The sequence below is a fragment of the Chrysemys picta genome, chromosome 6 (genome assembly GCF_011386835.1).
Source record: "Chrysemys picta bellii isolate R12L10 chromosome 6, ASM1138683v2, whole genome shotgun sequence".
Lineage (NCBI taxonomy): Eukaryota > Metazoa > Chordata > Testudines > Emydidae > Chrysemys > Chrysemys picta.
Window position 1 is genome coordinate 88,286,618 of NC_088796.1, and position 13,258 is coordinate 88,299,875.

A 13,258-nucleotide genomic window follows, 5' to 3' on the forward strand; every position below is an offset into this window, starting at 1 on the left:
TGCAATCCATTTCACCAGAACTCTGTCAATACCTTTGTGGAGTATCTATAACTTGTCACACGGTTCTATCATACGACTCAAATCCTGCAGGAGTTCAAACCTCATTTACAAAAACATATTGTTTAGACCTTGCTCTGTGCTATTGTTGCAAACTGGCTGTTGGAAGTGTTTCTGAACTAAAACATCTAGTCAGCAGCAGGAGTTTTTTTAACTTTAAAAGATAATACTGTGTTAATGCAGTCACTACTCACATCTTCTGGGGAAGGTCCTATAAAAGATTTCAGCCCAGTCATTATTGAATATTTAGTCCACATCAGAAAATGTAGGGGCAGTTCAGCATGACCAATAGTTCCTCAGGAAAGGACAAGCCATTATGGTGCCATCACTTCCACTCGAAGAGAGGGCTTTCTTCATCCCTGCTGCAGGGTTTGGCCTCCAAAAAAAAAAAACACAAGGGAAAAAAACAAGCAGCTTCTGCCCGTACAATCTTTTTGGGCTGCATTAGTTTGAAGTTGAGGCAAACAAGATGTAGAGCCTAATTCAGAAAAGCAGCGTGCAATTTTGCACATGCAAATAATTGTAGGTGCAATTTCTCAGGCATAAAGTCAAAGGTTTTTAGACATCTTACTACTTGAGCCTGCAAATCAGGTTATTAGACAGTGTGACAAAGTTCCTCCTCTATCTTGGTGGGTCCTGTGCTTATTGGCGGATTTTCTTGTCTCAGAGATTCACCATGTGGGTTGGGGAACAGCCCAGAGACCTTTCCCCTCTGGAAGAACCCACAGTCCAGGTCAATTGGGAGGTTTGGGGGGAACCCGGGCCCACCCTCTACTCCGGGTTCCAGCCCAGGGCCCTGCGGACTGCAGCTGTCTATAGTGCCTCCTGTAACAGCTGCATGACAGCTACAACTCCCTTGGCATCCAGTTTTATGTGAGGCACAGTAGCCAGCACTCCTGCCTCTTGGAACACACACACTGAGCTGCATGGAGCAGGATACTGGCATGCACGGATGCCTGCTTCCGCCACCCCACTGTTGAAAATATCGCAGCAGTTCTGGGGGTGGTGGTACTCAGTGGCCATGCATATGCTAAAGGGATCTTGGAAATCTCTGTCTCTCTCTCTCATTAAGACCCACTGAGCCAATATCAAATGCTCCCCAGATGCACATACAAATTAGGCATTTCTGAGAGTCTAATCAGAGGAAAAAGTATTTCACTGGCATTCATGTCTGTTATCTTTGTCTGAGAGGGAAATCTGGGCATTGTTCCAGCCATCATGCAGCATACATTAGCTTTCTCATCTGAAAGAGAAACATATGAGATATTCAGTTGCAGCTGTGAGAATGCTAGACTGTATCATAAGGGATCAAACAAGAAGTAAAACTTGAAAACTAAAGGGAATACTGAATGTACACCTGCTAGTGTCTGGTTTCTAAAGGGAAGTCAAAAGTTTGCTTTTGTCTGTTTCCCAGGTCCTTGTGGTGCAGGTGACAACTGCACTAAAATGAAGTAGTTTCTATTTTCTATTATTTGTAGCATGATCATGCATTCAGCTGTGTCTGTATCAGTTAGGTTTCTATCATGGTAAGAAACAACCAAACCCTGCTAGAGGGAGCAGGATTACCAGCTGTCCTTCCTATTCCCATATACTGTAGTTATGATCATCACATAAACAGACACCTCAAACACACTAGTGGAATGTGGTCCTCTATGTCATAATACACACAGAAAAATTCTTTTTCTTAAAAGGACATTATGAAGGTTGCAAAGTCAAGTACTCAAAAGTTAGAACAGAATCCTGGCATTTCCTATTTTTTTAAGGCTGCTAGTGCAGAATTTGGCTCCCTTGTGCTTATGGATTGTGATATAGTCTTTAAATTACTTGATCACATACTATTTTTAACAACAGGACCCCTAACCCCATTCAGGGCACAGGTTGGACCTGGCTCTGGGGATGAATAAGGATTGTGCAATGAAGGAGATTTGTCGGTAAAACCCCTGCCTCCTTTGTTGCAGAAGTTGGAAGGTGTATACTGATAGAGGCAGAGGATCAGAGGCGATGCATGCGAGGACCACGTCCCCCAGATTTTAAATGGACACTATCAAGTTTGATAGGCATACATTTTCTTACTGCTCTCCCAAAAATGACATTTTCTGTGATAAACTGCCTTCCAAAAAGCTAAAAGCAAACAAAACCATACACTCAAATAATCTTCAGTCCCTCAACTAATCTCCCAAATAAGTCTGCAACAATCCTAAAACCATAGCATCTATATGGGAGCAAAACAACAAGAATCCTCAGAGAGTAGATCCCCCTTGCTCTGCTCTTCCTGCATCTCCATCCCTGGAAGCACCTGACTACACCCATTTTTCTGATCACATGAGGAAGCAAGGTTATCAGCAGTCTCAGTCTGTGTTGGCTTTCAAGACAGAGCAAGCAGGGAAAGTGGAAAGATGGTATCAGGTTCTCATGTACTCAAACTGCACGCACATATGATGCCACAAAGTTACCATGAGTGGCTCATACTGCCCAGGGAGAGTTTAAAAACTGCTGCAACTACTTTGGGGTTGCATGGACATTACTACATTTTATAAGAGACTCTATCCTTTTGAGAAAGGGTGTGTCAAACTATAGGCCTGCCAACATTTAGAGTGTCCCGTAAGTGGTCAGGGATTTAAGCAAACTTTGATTTCGGACTTGTAACAAAATGAAGAGGGCAATGATACACTGCAGCTTTGCCAGCTACCCAGCCTGGCAGGGTTATCAGTTTTGCCCGTTACTTTGGGGTATGCTCATTTATTCGGGTTACTCTTCTGGGAGAGGGGGGAATTCTGTAATTCTATCAATGTACTGCTTGTCTCACATGTGTTTTCATATGGAGCTCTACTTCTCCCTTATGCAAGTCCCCTCCCAATGGAGCTATCCTGCAGGACCTAGGTTCCCTAGGGCTGGGTTCCTCCAGCCCCAGAAACGGATGAACACACCCACACAAACAGAGCAAGTCTGAGCGGAACAGGTCAATCAGCACTTTCAAGCTGCCACCCTTACGTGTCCCAGATTCAGCATGTCCCTATCCCCACTCTCACATCACAATTGTACTGGTAGTAACCTACTTGATGAGCAAACCCCACAGTATTTTGGGCGCTGCAGGGGTCTTAAGCTTAGGTAAAAGAACCGTTGCTGTAGAGTAAACGGGGGAAGCTAAAAACACAAAAGAGTCAAGTTCAGCAAGAGAGAGAGAAGCAACCAGCTTAACTATAAAATTTATTTATTGAATAATAGTGATAACTACACAAGGAGGGCTAAACCAACATAACAGTTACATTATTAAAAGTTAATACCTAAGGTAGAAAGGAAAACAGAGAGAGAGAGAGAGAGAGAAAGAAAGGGATTTCACCCACTCAATGAGGCTTGAACTGATCAGGGTTCCCAGGTGATGATGGTAGCTCAGGGTCCTGAGTATTGGAGACAGGCAGAGCCCCCAGCACGATCAGTCAGGAGAAGATGGAGTCCCAGTGGAACTGATGCATAGTTTGAATCTAAGCATCAGAACACTTACTTGAACATAGGTAGGGGGCATTTTTTGGTAGAGAAACAACAATGGTTCAAGGGAGAACACTAGATTTGTTTATGGGTAAACTGATGACTCAAGGATTTTCTTTAGGCTAGACAACAGGAGCTGATCACTTTTAGCTATGGGTGGTGTTTTCTTCCAGGGAGCTCACAATGCAACTAGATTGCTTCAGTATTTTGGATATCAATCAAGGATTCATTACTAGCATTGGTCTGATAACTGCTGAGCGGGTTTGGGCAGGTGTAGGTTCATTAACATCTGGAGCAGAGATTCCCATGATGCAGTACTTCCCTGCTTTTCTGGTCCCAGAGTTCAGTGTAGTTCTCTGTTCTTCATTCTGTATGCTAATCCCTGTCTCATCTTTCATGCAGATGAGGCTAGGGGAGTTGTCTCTGCTCTCCATTCTGTATGCAAATAGAGATGTCTTAATCTTGTCACCCTTGTCAGGAGCGGTCTAGGTGCATCTCCCAATGCCCTTCACTGCTCTCTGCAAGCCTTTTCTCTGATCGGTTTTGGTTCAAGCAGAGTCTGGTGTGTGTGTGTGTGTGGGGGGGTGTCTTTCATGAGTCAGACAGGCTAGATACTACACCCTGGTTCCCCAAGAACACCGAGCTGACTGGTATCTGCAGATATAACAGCTTTAGCTTCAAGGTCTCCATCTGTTTTACAGGATGGCAGTGCCCCCTATGGCTCTAGATATGTGGGCTCGATGGTGGCTGATGTTCATCGCACCCTGATGTATGGTGGGATATTCATGTACCCAGCTAACCAGAAGAGTCCTAAGGGAAAGGTAAACTGTTTGTCTTCTGAACTTACTGTACCTAATACCACTGCTTTTCCAGAGTGCATGACAGAATGGTTATAATTTATGCATAGTGGCTTAAATATAGCTTTTCTTGAGCTGGTTTGGGAGTATATTAAGGGACACAAAGGTCAAAGTTTTTACAAATTAGATTTGGCCCAACTCAACAGTGGTCCCATCTAACATACTTCTGACCTTTCAGAGTCATCCCATTTATTTTTGTGTTTTTAAACCAATCATTGCATTACAGACTATGCACACATCCTTCAGTGGAGCCAATTTTTGATTCACAGTCTCCAAAGGGGATTGAACCTGGAATCTCCAGCACAGAACACACAGGCCTCTACCATTTGACCCAAAATTAGTTTTTTTACTTGTTAGTGAGGATCAAGCAGTTATAGTAACTAGAGCCAACCACTAGAGTGAAATATCACAATGGGTCCTCTGGGAAAGTATTCAAAATAGTGTAGGACTTAGGACTTGTCTACGAGGTGGAGTAATGGCAGGGGTATGATTTTTAAAGCACACTAACCTCTTGCACATTAATTGGTCCATATAGATTCTGCTGATTCACTTTAATGTAGTGCTATTTGAAACAGTACTACATTAAAAAGCACTAGGGAATCTTTAATGTGCACTACCAATGTCTACACAGACCAGTTAATGTGCAACACATTAGTGCGTTTTAGATATATCACCCTCATAAAGCACATTACACTACCATATAGACAAGGCCTGCGTCTCGCGGTACATAGACCGGGTCTGCTGTACTGACTCTGAGGCCTTGTCCTTACTGAAGAACACTGTGCTACCAGAAATCATGTTTAAATAAGCTGAACTAGCAAGCACAGTTTCCTTGACCAGTGTGGACAAAGATATTTTGTCCCACAGAACTAGCCAAGCTGCCATCATGATGATTATCTGTCCAACTATACAAACCACCTTGGGACAGTGTACTAAAAACTCATCTGAAGAGGCCTATCAATAAGTCCTTGTTGAAAAAGAGGAATTGATGAAAGTAGGGAAAGAGCTGGATTCACACCATGTTATCACTGCAGGAATCCCCTCATTATGCAATGATTTTCAAGATTGGTTTTTAAGCCATTCCTGTAACATGGTTCCTGGGACATATTTACTCAGAATGTTTGAGTGTTAAAGGCCTTCTGGAAGGGACTGGCCATTTATTACAGAATTTGTGGGTTGGTCGTGTGTGTGAGAGAACCAGCTTTACAGATTTTCTTTTTCAGGTTAAGTCTTTATATTTGGAAATTATATAAAAGCAGCTGTGAAGTGAATGAGATAAGAGACAGGAAAAAAAGAGACATCCTGAAGGTACTGCCAGTCGTATACCGAGAGGCAGCATACACCCTACATTGTGAAATACATACTGTGCTCTAAACCTCTGGGCAAAGAGTATGTGTACATGGGATCTTCATATTATGTGAACAGCTGTGCCAGATACTATTAAAAAAAGAAAAAAACACCACGTATGCTGAAATTTTACTTTGTACTCCTTTTTTGAAGGCAATAGCAGTTTCAAGGTGATTTCATTTCACAGCTTTCAAGAAAGCAAGGCACAAATATGGAATTAAAGGGTTTACACATGTAAATTAGCCTCTAGTAGCTAATGGCTGACTTGGATTGTGTTGCCATGGAGGAGACAATTAGCTCAAGACTTTCATTCAGGAAGCCTGGGTGTACTGTGAAGGTGATATATTTAGGTGCTGGAAGGAGAATTTTGGAGGCACTGTTTTGTCATTCCGCTTCCAATAATTTGGTTTTTAATATTGGGGGGCAGGGGAGGTTGCTATTAATGGCTATTCTACAAACAAAATAAGGGACTGTCACTTTCAGTTAAGAGTGAAAACTTGTGATTTGAGGTAAAGTATCACCACCACTTTTTCTAGACCTGTGTTGTCTGCCGCATGTAGTAGGTTTGTCCATAAAGACCAATTCACCCAAAGTCACGGCTGTTCCGGTTTGAAAGACAGTACAATGGCAACTGTTACCCAGTCATCCTCCTTTACCCTGTGAACATCCCCAATGCATAGGCAGAGTGCTGAGAGAGCAAATATGTGGAGTTATGCTCTATGGATTTTGGAGCTGAAGCGCATGATGAGCATGCTAAATGAACAAGCTAGTATAGCACAAAGGCCAATCCCTACAGGTCAAGATAAAAACAAGAGTGTCAAGTGCTCAATATATACAATGAGAGTTAATCTTTGTCTCTCATATTGAAACAAACAGTATCAGCCTATTTGCAGATGCTGTTTTTAAACTGGAAATGTTAACCAAATCATATTTTTGTGGATCTGATGTTCATAATGCTCTAATGAATTACAAAACGTTAATGCATTTAAAGGAGGGAGGCTTGGATGCGGTCAGCTTTTTGAACAAAGGCAAGAAGTATGCTTTTGACCTGGACATGGTGGTGAATGAGGACAGACACAGGGATGGATTTTAAGCAGAAGGCCCACAACTTTATTAAACCCAACACAGGGGAGGGGAACTACCTGCCCTGTCACCCAGACTCTTACTTAACTGCCTGTATATAGTTCCAGGGCAGGGTTAAAGACCTCTACCATATAACCCAACACCCAGGGTAGACTCAGCTTGCTCTCCTGAATCCTACCACCCACCACCTCCATGCCCTTGTGAGGGCGACAGAGGCTACCAAAACGGAGGACTTCAGCCTGTGTCTATCCTGTGAGCACAAGGCCCATCAGCAAATTCCCAGAGCCATTCCTTTTAATTAGACTGGAAACCAGCCACAAGTTGCAATAAACTAACATCCCCACCAAATACTACCACAAATTATTAAATCCGATTTAGCTTAACTGTGCCTCCAGGATGCTGTGAGGAAGGCAAAACATTAAAAAAAAAAAGAACACAGGACTATGCCAATTTGGCCACAAGTGAAAGAAAAAAAAAAAAACTTTTTAACCCCAAAACAGGCAATGGATCAGACCTGCAGCATCTGTAAGACACAGCTCCAAAACTATGGTTACAGGGGGTGGTGGTAGCAGGGGTTGCTGAAATAGAGCAAAAAGAGGCTCCTCAAGGCCTGGCCTAGGATTTAAAATTAATGAAACAGGAGAGCAAAGGACCAATCAGTTTCCTTCCTCCCCTGGCTGGCTAATGAATGGAGACTCGGGGGGGGGGGGCACCCCTGCATCCCCCCAGCTAGTGCCTGCTCTACTTCCCCTTTCTACTGGTTCTATCCCAATCACTGCTGGTCCCATCTAGTTTTCCAGCTGTTGAGGTAGATGAATGGCATTCTTAAGGTTTACAGTCACACCAAAGCAGTGACAAACCCCACGTGATTCTGCAGTGACACCACTGCTGTTTTGTGGCAGGTTCTCTTTTTTGAATTGACCATGCCATAAAGAGACTATAAAGGCCATTGCCCCATGTTACCTGTTAGCTGGACATTGTGTACTTAGAGTGGCATTGAAACAAACTTTAAAGATAAGTAAGAAATAAAGTTAATGCTATGTACATTGCTTAAGTGTATGAAATCCCTGGTTTTATTGCAAACAGTGTGATCACCGAAATTATTACAGGGTTGGTTGTATTCCATTACACACTTCCATTTCCCCAAAGCACATTCTGTTTTTGGGAGTGTACTTTACATTTGTATAGGCTTTTCCATGCCACACCATTGTATCTCAATACCTAACAAGCCTGTAAGATAGGATAGTATTATTATCTCTAGTTTGCAGATGGAGACGTGAGGCACAGAAGGAAGACATAAGTGTTTTATCCAAGCAGATCTCCCAAAACCAAGTCCATTAACTGAACCTTGTTAAATCACCAGCCTTTCATTCCCCTTTACAAACTGTAGTTGTTCCAATGCCACTGAAAATATTTGTATAGTGGGGGTGCTGAGAGCCATTGAACCAAACTGTAAACCCTCTATATATGGAAACCACTTCAAGCCAAGGGGTGCTGCCACATCCCCTAGTTCCAGGACCCCGGAGTTTTTTGACCTATGACCCAAATGTACTTGCTTTCAAACTGGAACATTTTTATGACGACGTCTGAAATTTCTGTTAACATTAATAGGTATTGGGGGCCTAATTTCCTTCACACTAAACTGAAAATACATTTCTAAAATAACCATATAGTTACTTAAAAGTTATTATCTGCATGAACTCAGCTCACTGTAACAGGTTTAGCCACAGTTGTGCAGTGCTGCAATCAACTCCTGACACTTGAGAATGTCAGCATCAGGTTTCAGACTCCAAAATATCCTGAGCAAACACAACTGTCCAAGCTTCAAGATAACAAATAAGGCCTGTGGGAAGGTGTCACCTTTGCTAGTTTAACCACTTCACTGCTGCATGCAGCCTCAAGAACCTCGTTAGTCCGGCGAAACCTATTGCCTGTGCTGTCCCACCTACTGTGTACCTCAGCTCTGAAATGCTAAAATTCCACTGGAATATTGATACTTCCGTGCAATGTCACTCCATTCTTCTACAGAAGCTGCAATGGAAGCCAGAAGAGGAAGTTTTAAAAATCTCACAATGGGAGATGGGAACATGACACAATATGATGCTTATGGTGGGGATGTTATTGTTAAAGAAACCCTGAAAGAAGGTTGAATAAAGAGAGGCTGTAAAAGAGACAGTGTTGAAAAACACAGTGGTTAAAACTCTGGCAGATGGTCTATACCAGAGCTCCCATCATTGCTAACACCAATGGAACTGTGGTAGCTTCTCTAGTGGGAGATTTGCAGAAGCTTGCCAAGGTCATAAAGGGAAGGTCAACACTTAAGTTCTGAGAAGTGCTTTGTTGTTATTTCCCCACCCCCAAACAGTCCTGTATTTTGTCTTTTCTTACAGCTCCGTCTCCTTTATGAGTGCAACCCCATGGCTTTCATCATTGAGCAGGCTGGTGGGATGGCTACCACAGGGACTGAGCCAGTGCTGGATGTGAAGCCTGAATCTATTCACCAGAGAGTCCCATTGATTCTTGGGTCCCCAGATGATGTGCAGGAATACCTCGCTTGTGTGCAGAAACACCAGAAAAGCAGCTAATGGCATTCACACACCAGATGTTCCTCCCGACACCGGCTATACCTCTTTCCAGAAAGAGCAGCAATCAGAAGACTTTGGTTTCCGGGATATCAGTTCCCCCTTTCACTGACAATAGAAATAGTGAAGACTGTTCCTAAAGGTTTTAATTCCCCTTGAATACAAGTGCAAAAATTATTTAGTCCCAGTTTCTGTAATACAAGAGTAAAAGCAAAGTCCTAAATTTTAATACTAACAGTATCTACTTGCCTAACACTAAAAAAGGAAGTGAATTGTTTGGGTTACACTCTATTTGATCTGAAGCTAAGTGTCTGATAATGCAGTAGCTGGCATTCTTTGAGGCAAAGCATTTTTATATCAGCATTCAAGACTTCATTTAGAGACTGTATCTGTATTTTCTGTTGGAGGTTTTGTTGCGGGCAATTATTATTTTGTCAGCCCTCATACTACCACTAGTCTTGTGATCTGAGTGTGTTTATGTTCCAAATAATATTTGCCTTGGGTAATTAATAAATATTAAAATTGAATTACCTTTCCATGGGAATGGGAAAATGCTTGATACGGTGCTTGAAATCATTCCCACTTCCCTTCTGTCCAGAGTCCCATGTAATTTCACACAAGCTATTACCACACAGCAACTGCCACATCTCAACTTTCCTTCTTAATGAAAGATTTCTCATGTCAGATTTATATTTACTTATACCCCTCCAGTCATACCTGGTGGGGTCTTTATCTAAGAACATAAGAACGGCCATACTGGGTCAGACCAAAGGTCCATACAGCCCAGGATCCTGTCTACTGACAGTGGCCAATGCCAGGTGCCCCAGAGGGAGTGAACCTAAGAGGCAATGACCAAGTGATCTCTCTCCTGCCATCCATCTCTACCCTCTGACAAACAGAGGCTAGGGACACCATTCCTTACCCGTCCTGGCTAATAGCCATTAATGGACTTAACCTCCATGAATTTATCTAGTTCTCTTTTAAACCCTGTTATAGTCCTAGCCTTCACAACCTCCTCAGGCAAGGAGTTCCACAAGTTGACTGTGCACTGTGTGAAGAAGAACTTCCTTTTATTTGTTTTAAACCTGCTGCCCATTAATTTAATTTGGTGGCCCCTAGTTCTTATATTATGGGAACAGTAAATAGCTTTTCCTTATACACTTTCTCCACACCACTCATGATTTTATCTACCTCTATCATATCCCCCCCTTAGTCTCCTCTTTTATCTATCCCAGCTAATTCTAGTACATCCATCACCTTGATATCTAGGTGCCCGTCCCATGTGTATTAATGTAAGCTATTGCCTTGCAAACACATCATCATCACACTGACTGGATTACACTTGATCTATTTTTTTCATCGCATCCCTCATTTTGATTTTTTGTCCACATTTAGACCATTACAAGTTGAGAGTTATACTCAACAAGTGAATTCACTTACATTTACTGTACTCATGCACTTGTAATACATCCATTTGTAAAGTGGCATGAGCTATTCAAAACACCACATATTACTCTTATATATAGAGCCCTGCGTGGATACAAAATTTGTATCTACATCTGATCTGCGATCCGCAAAAACAATCCGTGGATATAAAGCAGATATCCGCAGATTTGCAGAGCTCTACTTACATACAGTAATGTTTTTCATAGGGGATGGAGCTACTTTGTGGACCCAACATGGATTTAGTTCCAGTGGCGCTGGAACACTTTTTGGAGTGGGGGTGCTGAGCTGCACCCCCTTACCTCTGTCCATGTTCCTCACCGCTCCCTAGAGCTGGAGCCGGGAGTAGGACCATGGCTCCGGGAGCAGGATGGGAGACGTGGTGGCTGGGATCTCGCTTGCGGGGCCAATGGCTGGGCGGGACCCTGGGGCTGTCAGCAGAGCCCCCAGTCCCCCGGTGGCCAGGACCCCACACGCAGGGCCAGTTGCCAGGACTCTGCAGCTGAATCAGACCCTGGGCTGGCAGCGAGCCCCTGGGCGCAGTGCCAGAGGCTGAGCGGGACCGGTGGCCAAGCAGGACCCAGGGCCGGCAGCAGAGACCCCAGACAGTAGGGGGGCCGGCGGCCGGGACCCTGAGCAGCAGGGTCGGGACCCTGGCCGTGGGGCCGGTGGCTGGGACCCTGGGTGCAAAACCTGGGGGTGCTGCAGCACTCCCCGCACCCCTACTTCCCATGCCTATGTTTGGTTCACAGACAACTAATAAACAGCTATCAGCCCTACCCCATCTACTGCTCAATTACTTTAAGGTGCAGTATCACCCTACAACACAAAAATCCAGAGGAGAGCAGCTATAGATGCCTCCCCCTGCATTCAGAACAGTTACTGAGGCAGGATTCATCCATTTTGCCTCAGTCCTAAACAAGCTCTATGTGCAGTGGAGATCTTCTATTCAAAATGAAGGGAGACAGTTATTAAAACTGCCTGTGATTGTTTGATGGTGCTACTATGCCTCTATGAGCTGCAATTTTCAAATCCTCAGATCTCAGCCAAATCAAAAGGGATTTTCATCAGGACATTGAGAAATCTCTCTCCTTATGGACCATTTCAATGCCAAATTTGAATTTTCTATTGCCACACACTTCAGCACTGAACCTGTTTGAAAAAAGTTACAAAAATGTTTTCTAATGGGAAAAGTATTATTTTGGCTCTGGCCTTTTTTCTCAGAGATAACTTAACTGTTTATCCTGTAACTATGAACAATTTCTCTTTGGCTAGAGTCTAGGGCAGTTAGGGTTACCATATTTCAACAATCAAAAAAGAGGACGGGAGGAGCCCCGCCCCTGTCCTGCCCTATCCCCGCCCCTGCCCCTTCCACTCCCTCCCACTTCCCACCCCCTCAGAACCCCCAACCCTCCCCCTGCTCCTTGTCCCCGTAATTGCCCCCTCCTGGGACCCCTGCCCCTAACTGCCCCACAGGACTCCACCCCCTACCTAAGCCTTCCTGCTCCTTGTCCCCTGACTGCCCCCTCCTGAGACCCTCCCCCATCCTAACTGGCCCCCTAGGACCCTACCCCCTACCTGTCCCCTGACTGCCCCAACCCTTATCCACACCCCCACCCCCAGACAGACACCTGGGACTCCCACGCCCCATCCAACCACTCCCCACCCCCTGACAGCCCCCCCCCCGAACTCCTGACCCATCTAAACTCCTCTGCTCCCTGTCCCCTGACTGCCCCCTCCTGGGACCCCTGCTCCTAACTGCCCTTCAGAACCCCACCCCCTACCTAAGCCTCCCTGTTCCTTGTCCCCTAACTGCCCCCTCCTGAGACCCCCCCCACCTGTACTCTGACTGCCCAAAACCTTACACCCCCAACCCCCAGACTGCCCCCCCGAACTCCTGACCCATCCAACCCTCCCCCTGCTCCCTGTCTCTTGACTACCCCCCCCCCGAACCTCCCTGTTGCTTCTCTGACCCCCTGGCCCCCTTACTGTGCTGCAGAGCAGCGCGCTCGGCAGCGGGGGAGGGGAGCAGGGTCGGAGCTCCAGACTGCCGGAGGCCGAGGCGAACGGCCGGCCGGCGATCTGCGAATGCAGGGAGGGGGAGGGAGGGAAAGAGAGGAGGGGTCTGGTCTCAAGTTGCAGGGGAGAGGAGGGGGAAGTGGAGGAGGGGCTCAGGCTGCCGGAGCCCGTGCGAGTGGCACGATCCAGCCAGCTGCCCTGTAAGCTGCGCACGCTCTGCATGGGGGGGGGGAAATCCGGACATTGACAAATTCCCCCTGGACGCTATTTTTAACTCAAAAAAGCCGGACATGTCCGGGGGAATCCGGACGAATGGTAACCCTAAGGGCAGTGGTTCTCAAACTTTTGTACTGGTGATCCCTTTCAAATAGCAAGCCTCTGAGT

The 13,258-nt window shown here is 45.0% G+C and overlaps 1 protein-coding gene across 1 annotated transcript in view; it reads left to right on the top strand.

Moving 5' to 3' along the window:
- Window positions 1–9,944, top strand: part of LOC101944133 (fructose-1,6-bisphosphatase isozyme 2) — a 29,127-nt gene extending 19,183 nt beyond the window's left edge. Inside the window, exons 6-7 of the mRNA XM_005304295.5 lie at window positions 4,245–4,364; window positions 9,221–9,944. Of these exons, the coding sequence (XP_005304352.2) occupies window positions 4,245–4,364; window positions 9,221–9,415 (315 nt within the window). The 3' untranslated portion in view covers window positions 9,416–9,944. The remainder of the gene's footprint in view (window positions 1–4,244; window positions 4,365–9,220) is intronic.
- Window positions 9,945–13,258: the final 3,314 nt, after the last annotated feature.